This window comes from Odocoileus virginianus, chromosome 31 (genome assembly GCF_023699985.2).
Source record: "Odocoileus virginianus isolate 20LAN1187 ecotype Illinois chromosome 31, Ovbor_1.2, whole genome shotgun sequence".
NCBI lineage: Eukaryota > Metazoa > Chordata > Mammalia > Artiodactyla > Cervidae > Odocoileus > Odocoileus virginianus.
Window position 1 is genome coordinate 40,534,013 of NC_069704.1, and position 22,856 is coordinate 40,556,868.

At 52.0% G+C, this 22,856-nt stretch overlaps 1 protein-coding gene across 7 annotated transcripts in view; it reads left to right on the forward strand.

Annotated features, from left to right (window-relative positions):
* BIN3 (bridging integrator 3) overlaps positions 1-22,856 on the forward strand; it is a 49,953-nt gene that overhangs the window by 21,644 nt on the left and 5,453 nt on the right. For 3 of the 7 annotated variants that reach the window (XM_070459672.1, XM_070459673.1, XM_070459671.1), the window contains 5 exons: positions 5,366-5,414; positions 11,577-11,617; positions 12,024-12,085; positions 14,676-14,812; positions 15,429-15,469. In XM_070459672.1, coding sequence (XP_070315773.1) covers positions 5,366-5,414; positions 11,577-11,617; positions 12,024-12,085; positions 14,676-14,812; positions 15,429-15,469 — 330 coding nt within the window. The remainder of the gene's footprint in view (positions 1-5,365; positions 5,415-11,576; positions 11,618-12,023; positions 12,086-14,675; positions 14,813-15,428; positions 15,470-22,856) is intronic. The other 4 variants (XM_070459676.1, XM_070459677.1, XM_070459675.1 and 1 more) reach the window with 3 other exon arrangements.

Consider the following 22,856-nt stretch of genomic DNA (forward strand, 5'->3'; position numbering starts at 1 on the left):
CTAGTTAGCTCTTAAAAGTCAGGCTAATTATTATACAGAGTGAAGTGAGAAAGAAAACAAATGTCATGTTTTAACGCATACATATGGAATCTAGAAAGATGGTGCTGATGAACGTAGAAAGATGGTGCAGGGCAGCAGTGGAGGTGCTGATGTAGAGAACACGGGGAGGCGGGGGAAAGAGGAGGATGAATGGAGACAGTAGCACGGAAACATACACATTACCATATGTAAAATAGCCGGTGGGAATCTGGTGAATGACTCGGAACTCAAACCAAGGCTCTGTGACAACCTAGAGGGGTAGGATGGAGTGGGAGGGAGGTTCATATGTTTACCTATGGCTGATTCATGTTGATGTATGGCAGAAACCAATACAATATTGTAAAGCAGTTATCGTTCAATTAAAAACAAATAATATAAATTAATTAAAAGAAAAAAAAAAAAGGCCAATGAAAACTAAATTGGCATATAAAAACACTCCTGATATATGGTCCCTTTATTTTTTAAAAGTTGTGTAAGTAATGCATCTACTGTATACGTGTGCACACGCATGTACACTGAGATTTGAGGTGGTACTTTTTCTCTGGGATTTTGTGTGTTTGTATCTGTGTTGTGTTCTTCATAGTTTTCCAAGTTTTTGACACTGATCAGGTGTTATTTTTATAGTCAAGAAAAAAAAGTAAGTTTTTTCTTAAGTTTATTTGAGAAATAGGGGAAGTGCAAAGACGAGAACAGTAATCATATTCTCACCACCCGGAATTAACTACTAACATTTGGCGTATCTGCTTCAAGCTTTGTTTTCTTTTGTGTTTTTGGTTTTTTTCCTGCAAATGTTAAAATATAATTAACACCAAAACATTAACCTTGGTTGTCTTTCAATAGGAGACTGGTGGCTGTTTGGGGTTTTTTCTTTTTCTTTTCTTTCTCTTTCTCTCTCTCTTTTTTCTCTCTTCTAGGCTTTTCTGTATTTCTTAAGTTTTCTCTGATGAGCATGTTTTACTTTTTAAAGAGATGAACTGTAATCAACTGTAAAAGGTAGAATATTTTTAAATGCCAAATAAAGTTATCGACATTTCAAAGAAGGTCAACAAAGTTTGAGACTCAGAACAGCTTTGATGAAACCAGGAGAAGGGAAGGGTTCCCTGTGGGTGGGGTGGCTGTATGTTCCAGTTGCCCCAAGTTTTATACCTTTTGTCCTGATGAAATTGTGTGACAGTGTTGACGCTTAAAAAAAAAAAAAAAAAGGACGTCCCACTTTGTGACAGGGAGTTAGGATTTGGAGAATAAATGAACAGCCACGCGGCTGAACCAGGGTGGCAGTTGTATTAGCTGAAAGAGAAAGGAAGCTAAACAGCAGAGCGAGACCATATTATGGAGGCGCAGTGGCTGCTGGTTTCGGGAGTTCCTTCACCAGTTCTGAGGCTGGTGCAGGAAATGCACACAATGAGCACCTTGTTGTCCAGAAAGCAAGGAAGTGCTAAACAGAACACTCACACTGACGTGGGTGTGTCAGAAGGCACAGGGGCCAACTAGAGCAGCTCCCGAGGCTGGGACAGTTGGACGAACAAATAAAGTAGTATTGGATTATAACTCATACAAAATAAACATGCACTTATACTGAAACAAATGACTGAATAAATAAATAAACGAAGAACAGAATTCTCCCGTGCAGAATCCCAAATAACTTGTGCCAATACTCTGCCCTCCAGGAGGTGGAGTATTACTCCTCCTCAAGTATGGGCTGTGCCTGGTGGCTTCCTTCCAAAGAGGGGAGGGGGCATTCCAGGGTGCAGGGGTGGGAGTGACCGTAGAGTGGAGAATCCTGGAAAACACTGCTTCAGCCCCGTGACCAAGGCTCACATCACCTGTAAGAAGTCGCTTTGAGAGACTTGCCTGGCAGTCCAGTGGTTCAGACTGCACCTTCAGTGCAGGGGGTGCCATGGATCCCTGGTCGGGGAGCTGAGATCCGACATGCCTCGAGGCCAAAAAAAAAAGCAAAACATAGATCAGAAGCAATATTGTGTACAAAGTCAGTAAAGAACTTTTAGAAAGTTCCAATGGTAAATTTTTTTTTTAGAAAGCTATCGGTGTGGCGAGAATGGCTCTTTTACTTCTTCCCCTTATAACCAGTAACCCCAATCCAGTCATGAGAAAAAGAGCAGATGGACCCCAACCGAGGGACCGTCTATAGAATTCCTGACCAGCATTCCTGAAAATGGTCCGGGTCATCAGAAAACAGGGAAGGTCTGAGAAAAGATCAGGAGGAGGCTAAGGAGACTTAACAACTAAATGGAATGCAGCAGCCTGGCTGCGATCCTGAACTTCAAAGGACCTGAGGTCAAAACTAAGGGAATCTGAGTAAAGCACAGGCTTTGATATCTCAGGATTGGCTTCTTAATTGTAATAAATACACCATACAACTGAAAGAGGTTAATAATAAGGGAAACTGGGTGTGGAATATATGGAGTTAGGGACTGTCTTCACAATTGTCTGTAAACCTAAAACTTTTAAAAGTAACTTTTTTTAAAGAGAAGCATTCTTCTGGCAGGGAGATGGCTTTTGAAGAGGTGAACTGAAACCTGATCAGAATTGAATGATAAAGTTATAGGTGATTGTCAGTTGCTGACAGTGAGATTACAGAGACCTGGCTCCGTCTACACAGTGCATGGAGCCTCTCATTTGTGTAGAAGCACCCCTTTCAGCAGCAGTCTCCTTCTCCAGATAACACAGTCCTCTTTTCGTTTCCCGTCTCATAACCATGAACCCTTTGTAAAATCCATAGTATTTTAAGATGAGGTATTGTGGGCAGATGGTTTTTCCTAGTTTCTTCAAATACATGTGAAGGAATGTGTTCATGTGAAAGATTATTACACTCTGAGTAGCCGAGATAAATATGAACAAATCGAGGCCCTGACAGTTTGTTCTGCGTCCTGTCGTCACGTGACCCTGGGCTTGTCACTGCGCCCCTCCATATCTCCTCCATCCACCAAATGAGAGGGTTGAACTGGAAAAATTTCTATGGTAACTCGCAGCTCTAAAAATACAGTGATTCTAAATTAAGATTTAGAGAGAGAGAGGCTTTGGCACCACAAATAATGGAATCAAAGTTCCTAATTCCTTTTGTCTCTAGTTGGTAGTAATGTTTGTGTGTTAGTTGCTCAGTCACGTCCGACTCTTTTGCAACCCCTTGCACTGTAGGCTCCTCTGTCCATGGGATTTCGCAGGCCAGAATACTGGAGTGGGTGGCCATTCCCTCCTCCAGGGGATCTTCCCGACCCAGAGACTGAACCCAGGTCCCCCTGCGGGCAGATTCTTCACCACGAGAGCCACCGGGGAGGCAGCCGACTAGACGCCGAGTCAGCGTCACTTTGCCGACTGCTCTGAGTCGTGTGCAGCGTTCTCATCCTGCTCCCCACCTTCTTGGAAGGGAGGTTCAGTGTAGAATTCAAGTTTTAGATAAGCTGAAAGGGCCATCTAGTCCAACGCCTTTGTTTTATAGTTTGTCTGAGAAGCTAGCCAGAGGCAGAGACCGGGGTTTCTGATTCCTGGTCTTGAGCTTTTTATAGGCCTTACGCTTGCCACAGAGCAGGATCAGTCCTTTTGCAATGCCACCAGGACCTCATTTGCACTGTTACCAAAATGGTCCTTGAAGGCAGTGTCTCACTGTCCACAACCATTGTGTCAATCAGCTTGAGTCCCTGATCTGGGGAAAAGTAACTGGGGGGAGGTGGGGGAGGAGTCTAAGGCTCTCCTCTTAACCTGTCTTCTTCAGGTCTGCGAAAAGGAAATGGCAGTTTCATTTTTTTTCGCCTTTCCTTTTCAGTTTCATTGCTTCCCTTCCCCTGGTAATGACATAGCCAGAGCTGATTTGTTTACGGAAGCCACGTGAATGAGCCAGCCCCCAAAGGGTTAACACTCCCAAATTACGGGGCTGGGTTAACAATAAACAGGATGTCCTCCAGAAATTAAATTTAAACCGCTGTGACTCAGGCTGGCCCATCCTCTCAACCAGATCGTTGTCTGGGGTTATTATCGGTGGTTAATTATACCATTGGGTTTAGTGGCAGTGTTGGTCAGCGTGGGCCAGGAGAAGTTGGGCTCTGGGAGAGGGGTGTGTGTGGGGTGGGGTGAGGGATGCGGTGGGAGCGGGAGGTTTGAATGGAAGGGACCACTGGTCCTGAGCCTGGAAGGAGAGTGTTGAGGGGGATCCAACCCGCACCCCGAGGGCTCTTCCCTGAGCTGATCCCAGCCAGGAAGGCTCCCCTCCCTCCTGCCCGGGCGGGAGAAGCCTGTGCTTCTGTAGCTGTTGGGTTGCACTGTGGCTTCTTTAATTCTCAGAATTGTAGGGTCATAGAATTTTCAGCACCTGAAGGTAGCTTGTAGACTCCCAGTTTAACCCTCTGGTTTCCCAGAGTAGGAGATTAAGTCCTGGTGAAGGGCAGCCTGTCCGTGAGAGGGGAGGTGGGGTTAGACTCCTCCACCATGACCTTCCTCCCGTCAGGGCAAGCTGTCTTCCATTTCCAGGTGGACCGCCTGAGGGGCAGAGCTTCCCAGCAAGTTGGAGCCAACCTTGGGTTGAATTCAGATTCTTCACCAAGCTAGCTTTATTTAGATGTTGTCAGTTCTTGTGGGACATAACCCAGCCTGACTGATCCTTAATGCCCCTGCAATTTGTCATCTCTCCCCAGCCCCACAAGAAGCTCTCCACGGTTTCAGAATTTCCCTGGTGGTCCAGTGACTAAGACTCCGTGCTCCCAATGAAGGGGGCCGGGGTTCAACCCCTGGTCAGGGAACTAGACCCCACATGCTGCAACCAAATATATAAATAAATATATATATTTTTTAAATCAGCTTTTTAAAAAAAGCCCTCCACAGTGTGTCTCTCTATAGAAAAATAGGGAAGCACCTACTGCAGATGAGAGTGGGTTTTCTGTTTGTTTGTCTTTTATGTATTTATTTGGGGGGAGATGATAGTGGGTTTTGTGGTGGTTTTTTAAAGGCATGTTTTCAAGGATGAGAACTGTCCAGGTGAGCTTGTGACCTCTCTGAACTAGCCACTCCCCAAGACGCACGGTTTTTAGTGACTGTCACTATCCAGTGTCTCGCCTTTCCTGGCTTCACCTTTGCAGTGTATTTAGACAGCAGACAGTGGTGCTCAGAGGCACCTCCATCTGCGTGTCCGTGGAGGACCGTTGCCCTGGAGCCCAGGCTGGCTGCCGATGGTCCTCGACCCACAGGCATGTGGTGTACCCTGAGGTGAGGCACCGCTTCCAGCGGGGAAGTGGCCGTACCTCGTTGAATCTTTTCAGCCACGTCCTTCCCCGTTTCTCCTAATCTCCCTCTTCGTCTCTCTCTGTCTCTCTCACAGGATTCCTTTCAAGATTGGGCAGCCCAAGAAACAGATTGTCCCCAAAACAGTGAGTAACCAGTTCTTTGACTCTGAGACTCACGTGGCCTTTGTATAGAACCGGAGCTTTGACTCAGCGGGTCCTGGGACTGGAGAAGCAGAACCAGGGTCTTATTAAGCCCAGTTGTGTCGCTCTAGGACCTCTCATAGGCGGGGGCTTGCAGGGCCCTCCTGTCCCAGGACACTTTATTCCCTCAGGTCAGTCTGGGCCCTGCCTCCTCCTTGGGAGGAGGAGGTAAGGACGGACACCCTGCTTCTGAGCAGCCTGTCACTGAGGTCTGGTTGTGACAATCTGCACTTTACTGAAAGCATTCAGTAAACTCACCAGGGACATGCCCGAGACCTATATCTCCGGCCTCCTCAGGCTGCGTAAAATCCCAGGGAGCCTCCCTGGGATGCCCAGGTCCCCTTCTCTCTGCTGCTACATTCATTCTTAGCCAGGACCCAGAGCCACTCAGAGGAAGGACGTGATTGACTCCTGCCCTCTTATAAAAAAGCAGAGACATCACTTTGCTGTCAGAGGTCCATATAGTCAAAGCTACGGTTTTTCCAGTAGTCATCATGTTCAGGTGTGAGACTTGAACCATGAAGAATGCTGAGCACTGAAGAATTGATGCTTTTGAACTGTGGTGCTAGAGAAGACTCTTGAGAGTCCCTTGGATAGTAGGGAGATCAAACCAGTCAATCCTAAAGGAAATCAAGCCTGAATATTCATTGGAAGGACTGATGCTGAAGCTCCACTACTCTGGCCACCTGATGCGAAGAGCCAGGTCATTAGAAAAGACCCTGATGCTGGGAAAGACTGAGGGCAGGAGAAGAAGGGGACAACAGTGGATGAGATAGTTGGATGGCATCATTGACTGAGTGGACATGAGTTTGAGCAAACTCTGGGAGATAGAGAAGGACAGGGAAGCCTGACTTGCTACAGTCCGTGGGGTCTCAAAGAGTCGTACATGACTTAGTGACTCATCAACAGCAACCCTCTTGTAAGCTCACAGCTTTTATCCCCATTTTATCATCCCAACAGGAGAGGATGAAAATCTCAATTCTTAGGAAGTTGGGACTGTGGGACTTCTCTGCTGGTCCAGTGATTGGGACTCTGTTCCCACTGCAGGGGCGCAGGTTCAGCCCCTGGTCAGGGAACTAAGACCCCACGTGTCATGCCCTTAGAGATTGTCCAGTCCAGCCTCCCGTTCTCCTGACGAGACCAGTGGCCGTAGAGCTGTGGTGACCTTCTGAGGCCTTAAACCTAATTCTGACAGAGCTGGATGGAGACCATGTTCAGGACTCTTGCCGTTGCTCTGCGTGCTCTCACGAGGACTGTGAAGCCCTGAGATTTTGAAATTCTAGTGAGGAATGGCCTCTTCAAGCCCTCACCCACAGATCTGAGTGAGACTTAAAGGTCTAACGCGGGAGACCGTAACTGTAAGCCCAGCACTCGTCAGCCTGCTGGAGGTGCTGCACCGTCTCCCCAGCCACTGGCGGTTCTTGTCTTAGTAACTTTGGCTCAGGACTCAGGACTGGGTTTGGCGGCAAGGGACGTTCTGAGCACATCTGAGCACTGGCTGCATCTTTGGGAAATCCACCGTCAGGTCACTTAGGAGAAAATGGGCCTGCGTTAAAAGACCCCTCCTGTTTTTCAAGCAAAGGCAGGCCAGGGACAGACTCAGAGCTTACCTCCCATGCAGAGGCTGAGCAGCTGTGGAGGCTGAGGCGCGGAGAATCTGGGCGTGCTGCAGCCGGCCACAGGAAGTGGGAAGGTGTGGCTTTGAGTCTCCAGAGTTTAATCCAGGGCAGATCTGAAAGGGAAGTGGTTTCGAGAAGGGTCTTTTATTCCCAGCACTCACTACCAAAAAACAAGCAAAGGAACAAAACTGTCTCCTAACATCCCAGCCTTTGTCAAAATAGCCTTTGTCCTCCATGGAAAAGTATAGACGAGAATGCAGTTTCTAGCTTCCTTGGCAGACTTCGTTGTTGGAAAGTCTCTGGGTATTCTATTCGAGGCAATGGCCAGGACTCCCCAGGCGAAGGGCAGATGGCAGACTCTGTGCCTGTGGATGGGCCCAAGGCCTCCCTCTTCCCTCCCTAGAGTCCCTCGTGTTTGGGACAGAATTGTAGTCCTCTCACTCCAGGCATCAGCTCCTCCAGACAGACGGGGTAGCACGGAGTGGATTTGTAAGCTTCTCTGTCTGGATTCCCGTCCTGACCCTGCCACGTGCTGGCTGTGAGTCTCAGCAAGTTCCTTACCCTCTCTGAGCCTTTGTTTCGGAGAGGGTTGTGTGGCTTTTTTTTTTTTTTTTTTTTTTTGGTCAAGCCACCCTACTGCATATGAGATCTTAGTTCCCCAACTGGGGATCAAACCCCACCCCCTTCCTGCATTGAAAGTTTGGAGTTTTAACCACTGGACTGCCAAGGAAGCCCTTCTGATCCTTCATTTTCTCTTTGGTGAAGTGAGGGTGTTACTCGCTCCTATGTCATTGATGTGTGATGTATCTCACAGGAGGAGCAGATGAAGCACTTAACACGTACCTGGCAGGCAGTGAGCTCTCGGCAAGTACTCACATAATGAGATGATAGCTGATGTGACTGCATAAACCACCAAGGGCCCAGCCTGTCCCAAACAGCTGGATTCCCCACTGCAGCCAACCGGTCCAGTCACCTAGGCCTTCAGTCTATCAAGAGGAAATCAGAGCCAACTCATGGCTTGGAATAGAGGCCTTTGCTTCCTCGACTCCCCAGAGGCACTGAATCTGTGTAGCAAGACCCTGCCTCTTTAGATTCTTCCTCCACCCTACTAGCCCCCTCCTGGCCCCCACACAGGCCCAGGCTGTGCAGTTGTCTCAGCATCTCTGGCAGCTGCCCCCGAACTCGGGTGACGCACTCTGTTTTTCCAGGCCCTCTCGGGGAGGGAACAGATGTGGCTGCCTGGGTTATTGGAAGTCGCGGCACCCTTGTCATGGGAAGAAGTGCTCATGTTATCTTCAGGGAGTTCCAGGAGTTTTCTTGGCTTGAGGCACCCAACCATCAGACACAAAGAAAGCTTTGTGCATTTGCCCTCCCTGTTCTGCTGTGCCCAGGTTATTAACACAGACCCCAGGATTGTCAAAGCTTTGGCTGGGAGGGTGTGTTTTCTGCAGGGGCTGACCCCTGGGACAGAAATGGAAGGACGGGCACTCGCCCACCTCCTCCTCCTCGGCTTCTGCGGAGTCCCCTCCCGCTGCCCCAGCCCATCGAGGAGCTGGAGTGTCGTGGTGCAGAAGAGAAACTGTACCTCCCTCTATAGCCAGGAAGGTGGAAGACTTCATTCTTTTTTTTTTTTTTCAATATTTATTTATTTGGCCACGCCAGGTCTTAGTTGCAGCATGAGATCTTAGTTCCCTGACCAGGGACTGAACCCGGACTGCCCGCACCTGGAGCGTGGCGTCTTAGCCACTGGCCCACCAAGGCTGTTCCAGACTTCAGCCTTTAAAGCAAGGCTTTCCCGGGGTCTCGCGCACACCCAGAGTCCCAGCTAGGCAGGCAGGCATTCTGGGAGGTCCAAGCAGGTGGGAGTCACAGCAGGTTGATCCTTCCCTTGAGAACTGTTTCCACATGCAAAGTGAGGGGACCCTTTGTAACAAATCAGAGAGGCTGCTTCCTGGAGGGGGAGTTTCTCAGCTGGCCCAGGGTTCCTGTTTCCTCAGCTCAGTTTATAGCCCCAGGACGTGAGCCTGGTCCTGCCCAATGGGCCTCCCTGTCTTCCCCATGCATGTGAGTGGGCAGAAATTCTGCCCCATACTCACTCAACAGCCACAGAACTCCTACCGTGTGGCAGCCTGGCCCAGGCCCTGGAGACGAGCCACGAGCCGCTCGGCCCCTCTGGCCACCCCGAGCCTCCGTGGATGCCGAGGCGGTCTCCGCGCTTGATCCTCCCAGCGCTGACCTCGCCAGCCAGGCCCGACCCGTCGACGGTCGCACACATGTGTTTACGCTTGCATTGTTGACTGGGGTCCAGTTGCCTTTTTGGCAAAGGCATCGGGCGTCCAAAGATGTTCAAACCTTTTGTTTTTGGCTCCTTTCCTCAGCACGGATGCACCTTGGAACGAGCCTTCAGTGTGTCCCTTGATCCCCTAAGCCATCGTCTGAGAGCCTGGAATCCGGGTGCTCTGCCTCCCAGATCATTCCCCCGGGGACCAGAGACCTCCGGAACAGTGAGCTCTGGAAGTAGCCCCAGGTGGCTGCCAGAGACAGGAGCTGAAGCATCCTCGACCTTCTCTTAGGCTGTCAGTGTGCAGAGCAAGAGCCCCAAGTTCCCACCCAACACACTTCTCTGCTTCCAGTGCAAGGTCCCCAAGATTCTCCTGAGCCAGTTGGAAACCTGCAGTCCTTCTACATGCAAGGACCAGCAGTGGCACCCAGGGAGACCAGGTTGTCCGACACCCCACCCAGCACCCTGGGGATTGCACAAGAGCGTGCTGCAAGCCAGGCCTTCACCTCCGTCCCCCCTTTCCCCCATCCCCACTGCCCGCCACCTCCCAGGGCCCCTCCTGTCTGCTCTTGATCTTCAGGAGAGCAAACTCCAGCCATGGTGACCTTCATTTCAATTACATCTTTTTGGCCAAAAAATGCCTGTAAGACATGAAGACTCTGCTGGGGCACCAGTGATGAGGCTTTTTGTTTGTTTTGGGAGTTTGGGGGTTTTTTTGTTTGTGCCAAGTGGCTTATGGGATCTTAGTTCCCTGACCAGGGATTGAACCTGGGCCCTCTGCATTGGGAGTTCATAGTCTTAGCCACAGGACCAGTCACAGGCAAGTCCTGTGAATGTAGTTTTGTTTTGTTTTGTTTTGTTTTTTAAAAAAAAAAAAAGGCCTGAACTAGGAGTCTGCATTCTAGCCCTGCTATCCCACAAATGAGGCCTGTGTCCTGAAGTAAATCACTCCCTCTGGCAGCATGCTCCTCACTTATCACATGAAATCCTTGGCCTGGATAATGTCCTGCCAGTGTGTGACTGTGCTGAATTTACCTCCGTCCAGACGTGGCGCGTGAGGCCAGTGTGGGGGAACAGCACATGGGTCTCTGATGATAACTACAGATTTGCGTGCCTCACCTTTAACCTGTATGTCCGGTGACAGGATTTAGGGCTCTGCCTCGCAGGAGTCTCTGGGTGGCCGCCAGGAAGGCCCTCTCGGAGGTCTTGGCCTCAGTTCATCAGCTGGGGCTTCCCCCACTTTTGTAGCATGACAGTTTAGGGCACAGACCTGCGAGCCAGGCTGCTGTGTGCGCATTCAAACCCTAGCCTCCCACTCAGTAGCGGTGTGACCTTCATCCCAGGGACCTCAGTGTGGTGAGGTCCCTCAGCACACCTGCCTGCCTGCCGAGTGACTGATGGAGGACAGGCCAGCTACGGGAACGTGCGGGGAGCAATTAGGCCTCCTTGGGAGAGGACGAAGCAGAGGCAAGACTCAGTTCTCCCGTGGGGACTCCACTGGCCACTCTCCTGAGACCACTGCCTGGGCCCCACGTGACCAATGGGGAGATTCAGGCTCTAGAAGTGCAGGTGACTTCCCTCACTTCACCTGCCATGTCAGTCAAGGAATTGGGGTCCAGTCACACACTCCCTTGGTTTAAATATCGAGGAAACCTGGTAACTCATCCAGAGTTTAGATAACCTTGCTGAGTCTGTGATGATATTTGCGATGGGTGCATCCCAGCTCACAGAGCAGTGGTCCTGTGTCTTTCACGATCCACCTGAACCTCTCAGGCTCAGGACTTGTGAGGAAACAAGTTGGGAGGGGACAGGGCCAGGATGAGACTTCAACCCGCCCGCTTTCCTCCAAGCCTGGGTGAGGAGTTTCTGTCACACTCTGAGCCCCTTACCTGCCTCCCCACCTGTGGGGAGGGGAGGGGTGTAGGGAGCACAGCCCAGCCTCACTCCCTGTGGGGTCAGACAGAGCTGAGATCTGCTGGTACCTGTCTGGCTGGCCCGCCTAGGAGGGGAGGCCTTCACCCTAAATCAAACAATTAATTTGGAAACACAAGGCTCCTGTGTCGTGAGCAGTGCTTGTGTGGACTGGATGGCATTGTTTTCCGCAGAAGGGGTGGCGGGGAGGGCGGGCCAAGAGTTTCGTAGGTGGCAGATTTTTTCCAACGTGCTTTCAGTCTTCCAGTGATTGAGTTATCACTTCCTTTTTAGGTGGAGAGAGACTTTGAACGAGAGTATGGAAAACTCCAGCAGTGAGTGTCAGCCCCGAGAAGGGTGGGCGGGAAGGGGGTTCTGCTCGGGAAAGGAAAGAGTCTCCTGCCCAGTCTCGCTTCCCACATCACCTCATCCACTGACCATCATCCTGTCAGCATCCCAGGAGCCAGGGCAGCTCAGTCCACCACTGGCCAGAAATTCTGCCCTGAGGGGTGGCTGCCTGAGAGTCGTTATCTCGTAGCCTTTGGGTGTGTGGGCTCACGCCAAGCTTGTAGTGGCCCTTCAGTCAGTAGGAACATCCTCGCAGAGCAGGGCCCCTCCTCCTCCTCCTCCTCCTGGCGGGAACCCCGAGTCCCACGCAGGGTGCAGCTCAGACGGGTGGGCGAACAGGGGCAGAGGCAGCCGGGCAATGCCAGGTTCCAGGCCCATTCCACTGCCTTGCAGGCTGGAGGAGCAGACCCGGCGTCTGCAGAAGGACATGAAGAAGAGCACGGATGCTGACCTGGGTAGGTGGCCCTGCCCCGCACTCAGCCAGGATGGGAGACGGGCAGAGGGGGTCGCCCTCCTCACTCAGTCCCCTGAGGCTGGCTTTGAAGAAGGTGCACTTAGCAGCCGCCCCACAGATGTCCCTGAGAAGTACCACGAGGCCACGTTTCACTCAGCAGACTACCGCTCTCTGCTTTCCCTGCAATAGCAGCCGCCACCAGCAACGGGTGGAGGCCAGCTTCTGGGTCTGTGCCCCAGAGCCTCCTGCCAGAGCTCATCCATGGGATGGGAAGGTCTGGCCGTGACCGCCCCCACTCTCCTGACTCCTGGTGTCTCCATGCTGGGTATAGCAAGCCACAGGTCTGAGTTTGAGTCCGTCCATTATTTGTTTTGTGGGAGTTAGTTCCAAGTCACCTGGAGTCCATCTTTCTTTGTGGCTCCTCCTGTCTTCCCAGCAGGAGATGCTGTGGCCTGGGCTTCCTTTCCCTCTTGCTTCCCCATACTCCTTAGAAAAATGGAAGGAATAGAACATCAGGGATCTGTGAGGTGGATTCTGACTGTAGAGAGCACAGGTTTTTAACAAAGAAACCAGGATAAACGGCCAGCCTCTGGGGCCTCAGATTCCTGACCTCTTCCTTCGCAAGTCAGAAGTGGAGTCTGGGCAGAGAAAGCCGCCTTGACACAATGTTGCCCTCACCCATCACAAAGCCTGTGTCCCCCAGTCCAGGAAGCCTCACAACCCCGGCAGCTGGTGCGTCAGAGGCAGTGCATGCCCGCTGGAGTGCGGATGGCCCGGCCCACCCCCAGACTCTGAGTCATCAGGTCCCGGCAAGGCCTGAAAATCTATGTTTCTAGCCAGTTCCCAGGCAGCACTGATGCTGCTGGACCAGGGACCCCACTTTGAAAACTGCTGCTCCAGACAGTCGGGGGGAATCAGATTATTCCTTTCCTAGTCTTGGAAACCGCTGAGCTGGTGCCTAGACAGGATTTCACGTCCGAAGCTGTAGGTCCAGAACAAGATCAAGGAAGCATGACCAGTCCCTGCTGGGTCCTCATCAGCTCTGGCGCTCCTGGGTTGTGTTAAGGCCCTAGAGACTCGCGTGGGGCCCAGGACCTCGAGCTGTCCAAGGTACAAAGCCCACCAAGCCTCCTGGTTTGCGCTGGTCAGGCCATGCCCCTGCCCTGACCCTGCAGAGCGAGGGTGAGGGCTGTGAGCTGCGCCACTGGAGAGCGGAGGGCCCCCTGCTCACGCAGGCCAGCCGTACCTCAGAGTGGAGGTCCAGACTCACTGCCACCCTGGAGGGCTCGCTTTTCATTCACTGCAGGTGGTTCTAGCAAAGCGACGTCACATGAAGATGTGGCCCCTGTAGGGAAGAAAAGGAAAATTGGGAAGAAAGTCTTCTCTCCTGACCTCTGCCTTTTGGGGGTTTTCTCCTCAACTATTTAAAAAAAAAAAGTAGCAGAAGAAATTTTTCAAAACCATTTCTAGATTTGTCCAGGTTTTTCATCTTTTAGTGATGTTGTCTGCAGCCATTTCATGATCCAGTCAAGGTGCATGTGAATTTGTGCCCAAGCCTACAAAGTTATTTAACTTTTTTTTTAAGAGGGTTTTCCCCTCCATCGCATCAACATCTCTGGGAGGTTCACATTTCCCGTCATCTCTCATATTTGGCCCTTCGGCTGGAGGGTCTGCAGCACACTGCCAGAGTCAAGAGAAACCAAGGTGCTTATTGCAGTAGTCTGCTTTGGTTTAATTGGCAGCATTTTTTTTCTTAATGGCTTATACAGTAATGGCATGTCTTAGAATTGACAGCATCTTTAATTTAATAACATAAAATAGTAAGAGATAGTGCAAAGATTTGTTTTCCCCTGAGCCCCTGAAACTGGTACAGGCGCTACAGAGCAAAGAAGGCCCTTCTCCAGCCTTTCCGGCCCCTCTGGGATTTTGTTTCCAGGTAATAGAGGCCTGAAAAAGTCTATGGGACCAAGAGCTCCAACACTGCCAACAGGTTGCCTCGTCACACCAGATCCTGCCAAGTTTTGTCAATAAAGTTTTATTGGAACACAGCCACACCCATTCTTTGGGTATCACCTGTGGCAGAGTTGAGTTGTTGGAAGCCTAAAATCTTGTCTGTAGCCCTGTACAGTACATTTGCCTCCCTGATGTAGATACTATGTTACTCTTTCCGTGAGGGAGCCCCAAACCAAGCCTCACATCCAAACTGCTTGGAGATTTTTTTGAACACATACTCCTTGATTCCAGGCTTACTGAAATAAATCTTTAGAGCTAGAAATGTGTATTCCTTACAGCTTCCCATCCAAATGATTCTGTTAGAATCTAGAGTTTGGAAGATAGGTCATTGCAGCAGGTAAATCTGCTCAGAATTCCCCCAAGCAGCATCCGATGAACAATAGCAGCGTCAGGCACACGTTATACACCATGAGGACCAATGCCTGGTGCCTCTGGGGTGACTGTGGTTTTGATGGCCTGTGGCCATGGGTGAAGGTCATCCAGGTGCAAGACTCCGGCCCCAGGAAAGACAGGGAGCCTGCAGACAAGACCTTGAAGCCTGTCCTGTCGTCAGTTCACTGAACTTTGATCTCTTACAGCCATGTCTAAGTCTGCTGTGAAGATATCCTTGGACTTGCTCTCCAACCCCCTCTGTGAGCAAGACCAGGACTTTCTGAACATGGTGACCGCCCTGGACACGGCCATGAAGCGGATGGATGCCTTCAATCAGGAAAAGGTGACTGGGGTCTCTGCCCACCCGCCACGTTCCACGGCTTGTGGAATCTTAGTTCCCCAACCAGGAATCAAACTATTCCCCCTTCAGTGGAAGTGCAGTCTTTAACCACTGGACCACCGGGGAGTTTCCAGGGTGACTGAGGTGTTGGTCTTCCCCCTTCTCGAGGCTTTTGTCTGGGAGAAGCGCCCATGGAGTCCTTGCGGAGGCTCAGTGTCAGCCCTGTGAGCTCTCCTGGCCGCCGAACCCCTGCAGTGGGCGCTTGCCGTGGCTCCTGTGAGCTCACGTCCCTCACCGTGAGGCCACAGGGGAGACTCAGCCAGCTCTGCCCACCTGCACCCGTGGCCCCTCAGACTCGCTGTGGCTACCCCCCCAGCCTCCTCACCAAACACGGCCACATTCAGCCTTCCAGACGCTGGGCCAAGACCAGCGCCTCTCGTCACCCTTCAGAATCCCTGCTCATCATCTCGGCCTCGCTCCTTCAGCAGTTAGGGGTGTCTCCTCCCTGCCTGGGGCGCTCGGGGTGCCCCGTCAGGCCCCGTTTCCTTTCTCTTCTCCCCTTTAGGGAAGAGTCTGGCCTCCCCCTGGTCTTGACGCCATCTGGTTTTTCTTTCAACAGGTGAACCAGATACAGAAGACTGTGATTGAGCCCTTAAAAAAGTGAGTAAAGTCGTGGGATCCGTGGGCCTCACTCAGGCCATGCACTGAAAAGGCAGTTCAGCCAGCCGCTTGGGAGCTGAGTATCATTTCTACTAACCTGCCCCAGGGTCACTCTGGGCAGACAGGAAGTTCCAGGGGACACCGGTGACCGGCCCTGTGGCCGACACTCGTGGTGGCTCCAGGGCACCCCACCTGTTCGGGCGTGGTCAGTGCCGACAGGGCCCACCTGGCCCTCCCCGGCAGCCTGCTGGCACCCCCGCGGGCTTTCCACGTTGTTGTCCCTGTGTTGCTGATGGACCAGAGCTTGTGGGGTTAAGCTCGCAGAGATCTTGGCTAGCCCTCAGCGGAGATGAGCGAGGCCTTTCATCTCACCCGGGCTGGGAGAGCAGCTGCCTGCAGCACCCGGCTTTTAAAATGTGGGGGCGGCCACACACAGGGCGGGGCACAGCCGCCTGGGAAGGGCCCCCAGCTCGTGACCTGTCAGGGTCAGAAATCCTTCTGTGAGGCTCAACTTCAGTCTGGCAGGCTCTGGTCAGCGATCAGACGGGCCTATTCCCTGGTCCCCTGAGGTGGGGGGTGGGACGGCAGTGGGGAGGACAGGCAGGAACATTGCCTTGAAGCTCCCGAATCACTTCATCTTCCTCCCTGGCCTCTCCCAGCCCAGCTCTGACCTAGAAAGCCTCCCGCGCCAGCCCAGCAGCTGCTCTTTATTACCTCTTCCGTGGTGGTCCCTGGCAGTTGTCTCACCAGGGCTGGGTAATGAGGCTGCGCTAATTACCATTAGGCCTGGATCAGGGCCCGGAGGGAGATGAAGAGTGCAGGTTTTTGATCCTCCAGCCCCTGGCGTTGGGGTTGTTGAGCTCTTGTTCCCTGTTCGGGTCCAAGGGGTGGGATTAGGGAGGGCTCCTTCTAAGCCAGGCCGTCTAGAGGCTCAGCCACGCAGGGACGCAGACCTTGGGCTGAAGGGATTTCTCCCCACCCCTGCCCTGGGCCCCTGCCCCCAGCCCCTGTCTGGGCCTAGGTGGCAGGGTCACCCGAGGAGCTGGGGTCGGGGGGATAGCAGTTCAGGAGGGAGGCCTCAGAGCTCCACTGCTGATGGCTCTCTGAGCCCATCTCCAGGTGTGAGGGTTCAGAGCTGGGTGGGAAGGACCTTGGGCTGGGCAGACCCTGCACACAGGGGTCCCTGGGGCTGTCATGGAGGCTGCTATGGACACCCAGGCCGGCAGGGTGAGGCAGGGGACACCAGCCTGGAGAACTGGGGGATGGACTCCCGCCTCGATCTCACCACCACCGAGGCGGCCTTGAAATTCGATGCCTGGCTTCTAGGGCCAGCTGGAGAGAGGGCCCGGCTGCTTCCCGCCACCCCAGCAGCCCACCACCTGCCAGGAAGGTGGGCGAGTGGCTGGCCGGGGGGGCGGCCATCATCTCCGCAGCAGATCCGCTGGCCTCCGCCTGAGCCCCCTGGCCTGCCTGCCTGCCCGCCCGGCTGGCTTCTATGCACCCCGTGGCCGACATGCGATCTCCTCCAACCGCGTGAACCCAGCGCTGCCTGTTGCCGCCTCTTGCCAGGCGAGAAGCTCCCAGGGACCCCAGCACCGGAAGCAGGAAGCTGCAGCTTTCCTGTCCTCTGATGAGGAACACTGCCACATGGCCACCCCGCCGCCCCCGGCCGCCCCCGGGGGCTCGGCCTCTAATCCCAGTCTCTGGGCCGTGTTCACATGGTCGGATGGGGATGCTTTCAATTTCCCTTTCCTGGTGGGTGGAAGATCCCGGCTGTGTGGGCACAGATTGAGGAATGGCAGGCATTCCCCACTAGGGCCGGCTGCTCCCAGCCCACCTCCCAGCCGGCCTCCCTTCCCTCCCTCTTTCCCTCCACCTCCTGCTACCTCTTCACCCAATGCTTACCCCAGGAGGCATTTGCTGTCCGCCCCCTCAGGATGGGCAAGAAATGGACAGAGCTTCAGTGAGCGCCCGGGGTAGGCCCAGCCTTGCTCTCACTTCTCCGTGGGAAGATGTGATTCAATCTTTAGGAGCTTGGGATGTAGTGAGGAAACCATGCGGCATTCCAAGAAAATGGTCCAGAGTGATAACTGCCAAGGCGGGGCTGTGCAATGCAGCAGGAAGAGCCGGGGACAGGCCAGGCTTGTCTCTTGTCTGTGGAAGGGGAGTAGGGCTAAACTCTTGAAATGACCAAGCCCATCATCACCTCCCTGAGTGGGTGAAGGAGCTGTCATGGGCTGGAGTGACTCTGTGCATGCATGGAGGGCAGAGACCCTCCTGGGGTCCTGGCCCAGGGACCCCATGTCCCCCTCACCAGTAATTTTCAGGGGACTCTGGAACCGAGCAGAGAGGTTCTGAGCCTCAGCCTTGCTTCTTCATGTCCACCCAGTCACAGCGCAGACTCGGTCCCCAGGGAGAGCTGGGCCACCTGTCCTTGTCAGGTCAGTTCCAAAGGTGCCCTGGAGGGTCCCAGGGCCATGTCTGGGAGGGGCCCAGGCCCTGGGGACCAGCCTGTGCGTGTCCTAACCTCCCTCTCGCGTCCCTGCCCTGATGTGAAGGTAGGGGCGGTGCTTACACACCCCAGACACGGAGCGGGGTCAGCACTGTGGTATTTAAACTCCCTAACGTGGAGCTGGCAGTGCTTGCTGTAACTTCTGAGGAGAAAATGAGGAGGTGGGGCTTCAGTGAGGCAGTGACTAGAGCCAGAGATTACAGAGTCCTGATCACCCCCACCCTTTGTCAGCTATTTTGGATTACACTGCCTAATCTCCCCTGCCCCACCTCAGTTTCCCTGCTTTCATATGGGAAGGGCCTGACCCCAGCCCCTAGGGGGTCCTGAAGCCCAGGGCCCAAAGCCACCCAGGTGGTAAGTGGTTCGTGACCCTTGGTGGCAAACGGAGTGAGTGGAGCAGCCCCCTGCGGCCCCTGGTTTGCCTGAGGGGCGCTCTGGTGGGAGACAGGAGTCAGGGTGGTGAAGAGACCGCTTTCCCGGAGGGTCTCACAGAGCCGCTGCTGCCGCCCCCAGAGGACAAGTGGTCTCACTCCCACAAGGCTGAAGGCAGCCTCCTGTGAGCGCACTCACCCCCTGAGGTTGCCTGGAAATCTGCCCTGGATCCATTCCTCCCAGCCTTAGCTCAGGACCTGCCCAACCTGGGGTTGGATTCCTACTTCCTGAGTTCAGTTCAGTCACTCAGTTGCATCTGACTCTTTGCAACCCCGTGGACTGCAGCACACCAGACTTCCCTGTCCATCACCGACTCCCAGAGCTTGCTCAGACTCAAGTCCATTGAGTCAGTGATGCCATCCAACCATCTCATCCTCTGTCATTCCCTTCTCTTCCCACCTTCACTCTTTCTCATTATCTGGGTCTTTTCCAGTGAGTCAGTTATTCGTGTCAGGTGGCCAAAGTATTGCAGCTTCAGCATCAGTCCTTCCAATGAATATTCAGGACTGATTTCCTTTAGGATTGACTGGTTTGATCTCCTTGCAATCCAAGGGACTCTCAAGAGTCTTCTACAGCACCACAGTTCAGAAGGATCATTTCTTTGGTGCTCAGCTTTCTTTATAGTCCAACTCTCACATCCATACATGACTACTGGAAAAACCATAGCTTTGACTGTAGATGGACCTTTGTTGGCAAAGTAATATCTCTGCTTTTTAATATGCCGTCTAGGTTTGTCATAGCTTTTCTTCCAAGGAGCAAGAGTCCTTTTAATTTCATGGCTGCAGTCACCATCTGCAGTGATTTTAGAGCCCAAGAAAATAAAGTCTATCATTGTTTCCATTGTTTCTCCATCTATTTGCATTGAAGTGATGGTACCAAATGCCGCCATCTTCGTTTTTTGAATGTTGAGTTTTAAGCCAGCTTTTTCATTCTCCTCTGTCACTTTCATCAAGAGGCTCTTTAGTTCCTCTTCGCTTTCTGCCATAAGGGTGGTGTCATCTGCATATCTGAGGTTATTGATATTTCTCCTGGCAATCTTGATTCCAGCTTGTGCTTCATCCAGCCCAGCATTTCTCATGATGTACTCTGCATATAAGTTAAAAAAGCAAGTGACAGTATACAGCCTTGACATACTCCTTTCCCGATTTTGAACCAGTCTATTGTTCCATGTCCGGTTCTAATTGTTGCTTCTTGACCTGCATACAGATTTCTCAGGGGGCAGGTCAGGTAGTCTGGCATTCCCATCTCTTGAAGAATTTTCCACAGTTTGTAGTGATCCACACAGTCAAAGGCTTTGGTGTAGTCAATAAAGCAGAAGTAGATGTTTTTCTGGAACTCTCTTGCTTTTTTCTGTGATCCAACAGATGTTGGCAATTTGATCTTCTGGTTCCTCTGCCTCTTCTAAACCCAGCTTGAATATCTGTAAGTTCTCAGTTCACGTACTGTTGAAGCCTGGCTTGGAGAATTTTGAGCATTACCTTGCTGGCATGTGAGATGAGTGCAATTGTGTGGTAGCTTGAACATTCTTTGGCATTGCCTTTCTTTGGAATTGGAATGAAAGCTTTCTTTGGAATTGGAATGAAAAAATTCCAGTCCTGTGACCACTGCTGAGTTTTCCAAATTTGCTGGCATATTGAGTGCAGCACTTTCACAGCATCATCTTTTAGGATTTGAAATAGCTCAACTGGAATTCCATCACCTCCACTAGCTTTGTTCATAGTGATGCTTCCTAAAGCCCACTTGACTTTGCATTCCAGGATGTCTGGCTCTAGGTGAGTGAGCATACTATCATGATTATCTGGGTCATGAAGATCTTTCTTGTACAGTTCTTCTGTGTATTCTTGCCACCTCTTCTTAATATCTTCTTGCTTCTGTTAGGTCCATACCATTTCTGCCCTTTATTGTGCCCATCTTTGCATGAAATGTTCCCTTGGTATCTCTAATTTTCTTGACTAGAGCTCTAGTCCTTCCCATTCTGTTGTTTTCCTCTATTTCTTTGCATTGATCACTGAGGAAAGCTTTCTTATCTCTCCTTACTATTCTTTGGAGCTCTGCATTCAGATGGATATATCTTTCCTTTTCTCCTTTACCTTTAGCTTCTCCTCTTTTCTCAGGCCTCTTCAGACAACCATTTTGCCTTTATGCATTTCTTTTTCTTAGGGATGGTCTTGATCACTGCGTCCTGTACAATGTCATGAACCTCTGTCCATAGTTCGTTGGCGCTCTATCAGATCTAATCCCTTGAATCTATTTGTCACTTCCACTGTATAATCATAATGGATTTGATTTAGGTCATACCTGAATGGTCTAGTGGTCTTCCCTTCTTTCTTCAATTTAAGTCTGAATTTTGCAATAAGGAGTTCATGATGTGAGCCACAGTTAGCTCCCAGTCTTGGTTTTGCTGACTGTATAGAGCTTCTCCATCTTCAGCTGCAAAGAATATAATCAATCTGATTTCGGTATTGACCATCTGGTGATGTCCATGTGTAGAGTCATTTCTTGTGTTGTTGGAAGAGGGTGTTTGCTCTGACCATTGTGTTCTCTGGGCAAAACTCTGTTAGCCTTTGCCCCGCTTCACTCTGTACTCCAAGGCCAAACTTGCCTGTTACTCCAGATATCTCTTGACTTTGTACTTTTGCATTCCAGTCCCCTGTGATGTAAAGGACATATCTTTTTAGTGTTAGTTCTAGAAGGTCTTGTAAGTCATCATAGAACTGTACAACTTCAGCTTCTTCAGCAATAGTGATTGGGGCATAGACTTGGATTGCTATGATATTTAATGGTTAGCCTTGGAAATGAACAGAGACCATTCTGTCATTTTTGAGATTGCACCCAAGTACTGCATTCCGGACTCTTGGTTGAATATAAGGGCTACTGCATTTCTTCTAAGGGATTCTTTCCCACAGTAGCAGAAGTCATAGTCATCAGAATTAAATTTACCCATTCCAGTCCATTTTAGTTCACCGATTCCTAAAATGTCAATGCTCACTCTTGCCATCTCCTGTTCCACACACTTCCTGTGTAGGCTAGCCTAGTGCCCGTGCTGAGTCAGTCTTCCAAAGTGTACCTGACCTTGGCCTTGGAGATACAACCTGGTTGACCACCAGGGAAAGAGGAGTTATGAGCTGTGTGTGGTTCAGATGCTGCCGGGGCCAGAGTAGCGAGAGCTGCTTGACCGACCGTGGGATGGTGGCCTGTCCAGAGCTGTACAGCACCCCCACACGCTGCTTCCCTGTCATGGCACCCTCCTTCCTAAGGACAGAGCTAAGGTGACAGCACCTTGACGAAGACGAGGAAACCGCCTGCCACCCTGCCTGCCTCGTCCACCTCCCGGGCAGCCAGAGAGACGGGGCAGAGGCCGGGATACTGGGGCTGCCAGGCAGGGCTGTTGCTAACGAGAGAGTCAGGGCAGCTGCTGGTGGTCCATGTCCAGTTTGGGTGGAAAGGGAGGGGCTCCCTCCCCCAGCACCTGAGACCCCCTTGTAGCACTGCCTGAAGCCAAAGAGGTGAAATGAGTCCCATCTTCCCTGGAGGGTCTCAGCCACCCCGGTGTCCAACCCTGCCTGGAGGACCTTGTGTCGTGGAGGTGGCCCTCTGCTCGTTTGCTCAGCACCGAGAAGGCCTGAGTCTTCTGCCCGGCGAAGCAGTCCTTCGGGTATTGGTTTGATTACGATGTACAGGGGCCTGTGACTGGGGATCCTGAGACAGGTGGCTGCTCTGACCCACATTAGCATCTCCAGCTACACAGGGAGCCCATTCCAGACGCCCAGGAGGTTGGAAGGACCCTCTTCAGGGGCCTCTTTGTTCCATCCAAGTCTGCCGCCTGGTCACGGCTTTGTCTGGGACGCCACGCTGCAGTCGGGCTCCGGTCCTCTGTTCTCTGGCAGAATGGTCATGGCTCTGAGCTCACTGCACTCTGGATTTGTCGAGTCTTTTTCCTGCCCCAGCTTCCGTTTTCTGAGCCTCCCCCTTCATGCTTGTCAGCCATAGAATAACCACTGGGCTGTCATCTTCTCAGTTGGAGGTGGCATCTGCACCAGCGACTCAGGCTTTGTGTTCAAACTGCCCTGTCTTTTCCTGTCCGGTTCCAGAAAACCCACTCATGGCTTTGCCCGGCCTCCTCCCATGCTCTTTAGTCGAGGAGAACGCAGCACCCTTACCTGGACATGGTCCTGCCCTGGGATCGTCTCAAGACTGGGTTGCCCTTCCCAGTCAAAGAGGACCCTCATCACAAAGACCATGCCCACAGCAGCCAACCACGCTGGAGTCTCTGCTGCTGCTCTTTCTGACCGGCTGCTAGAGCATTTCCCTGTGGTTCCTTTAGTCTTGGTGGGGCAGAGCTCCTTGAGTCATTTTTCTCAAACATTTGGTTTGACAGTTTGGCCATTTCAACAGCAGAACATTCGGATTCTTGCATTTCTGGTGGAACTGGTAGTAAAGGGC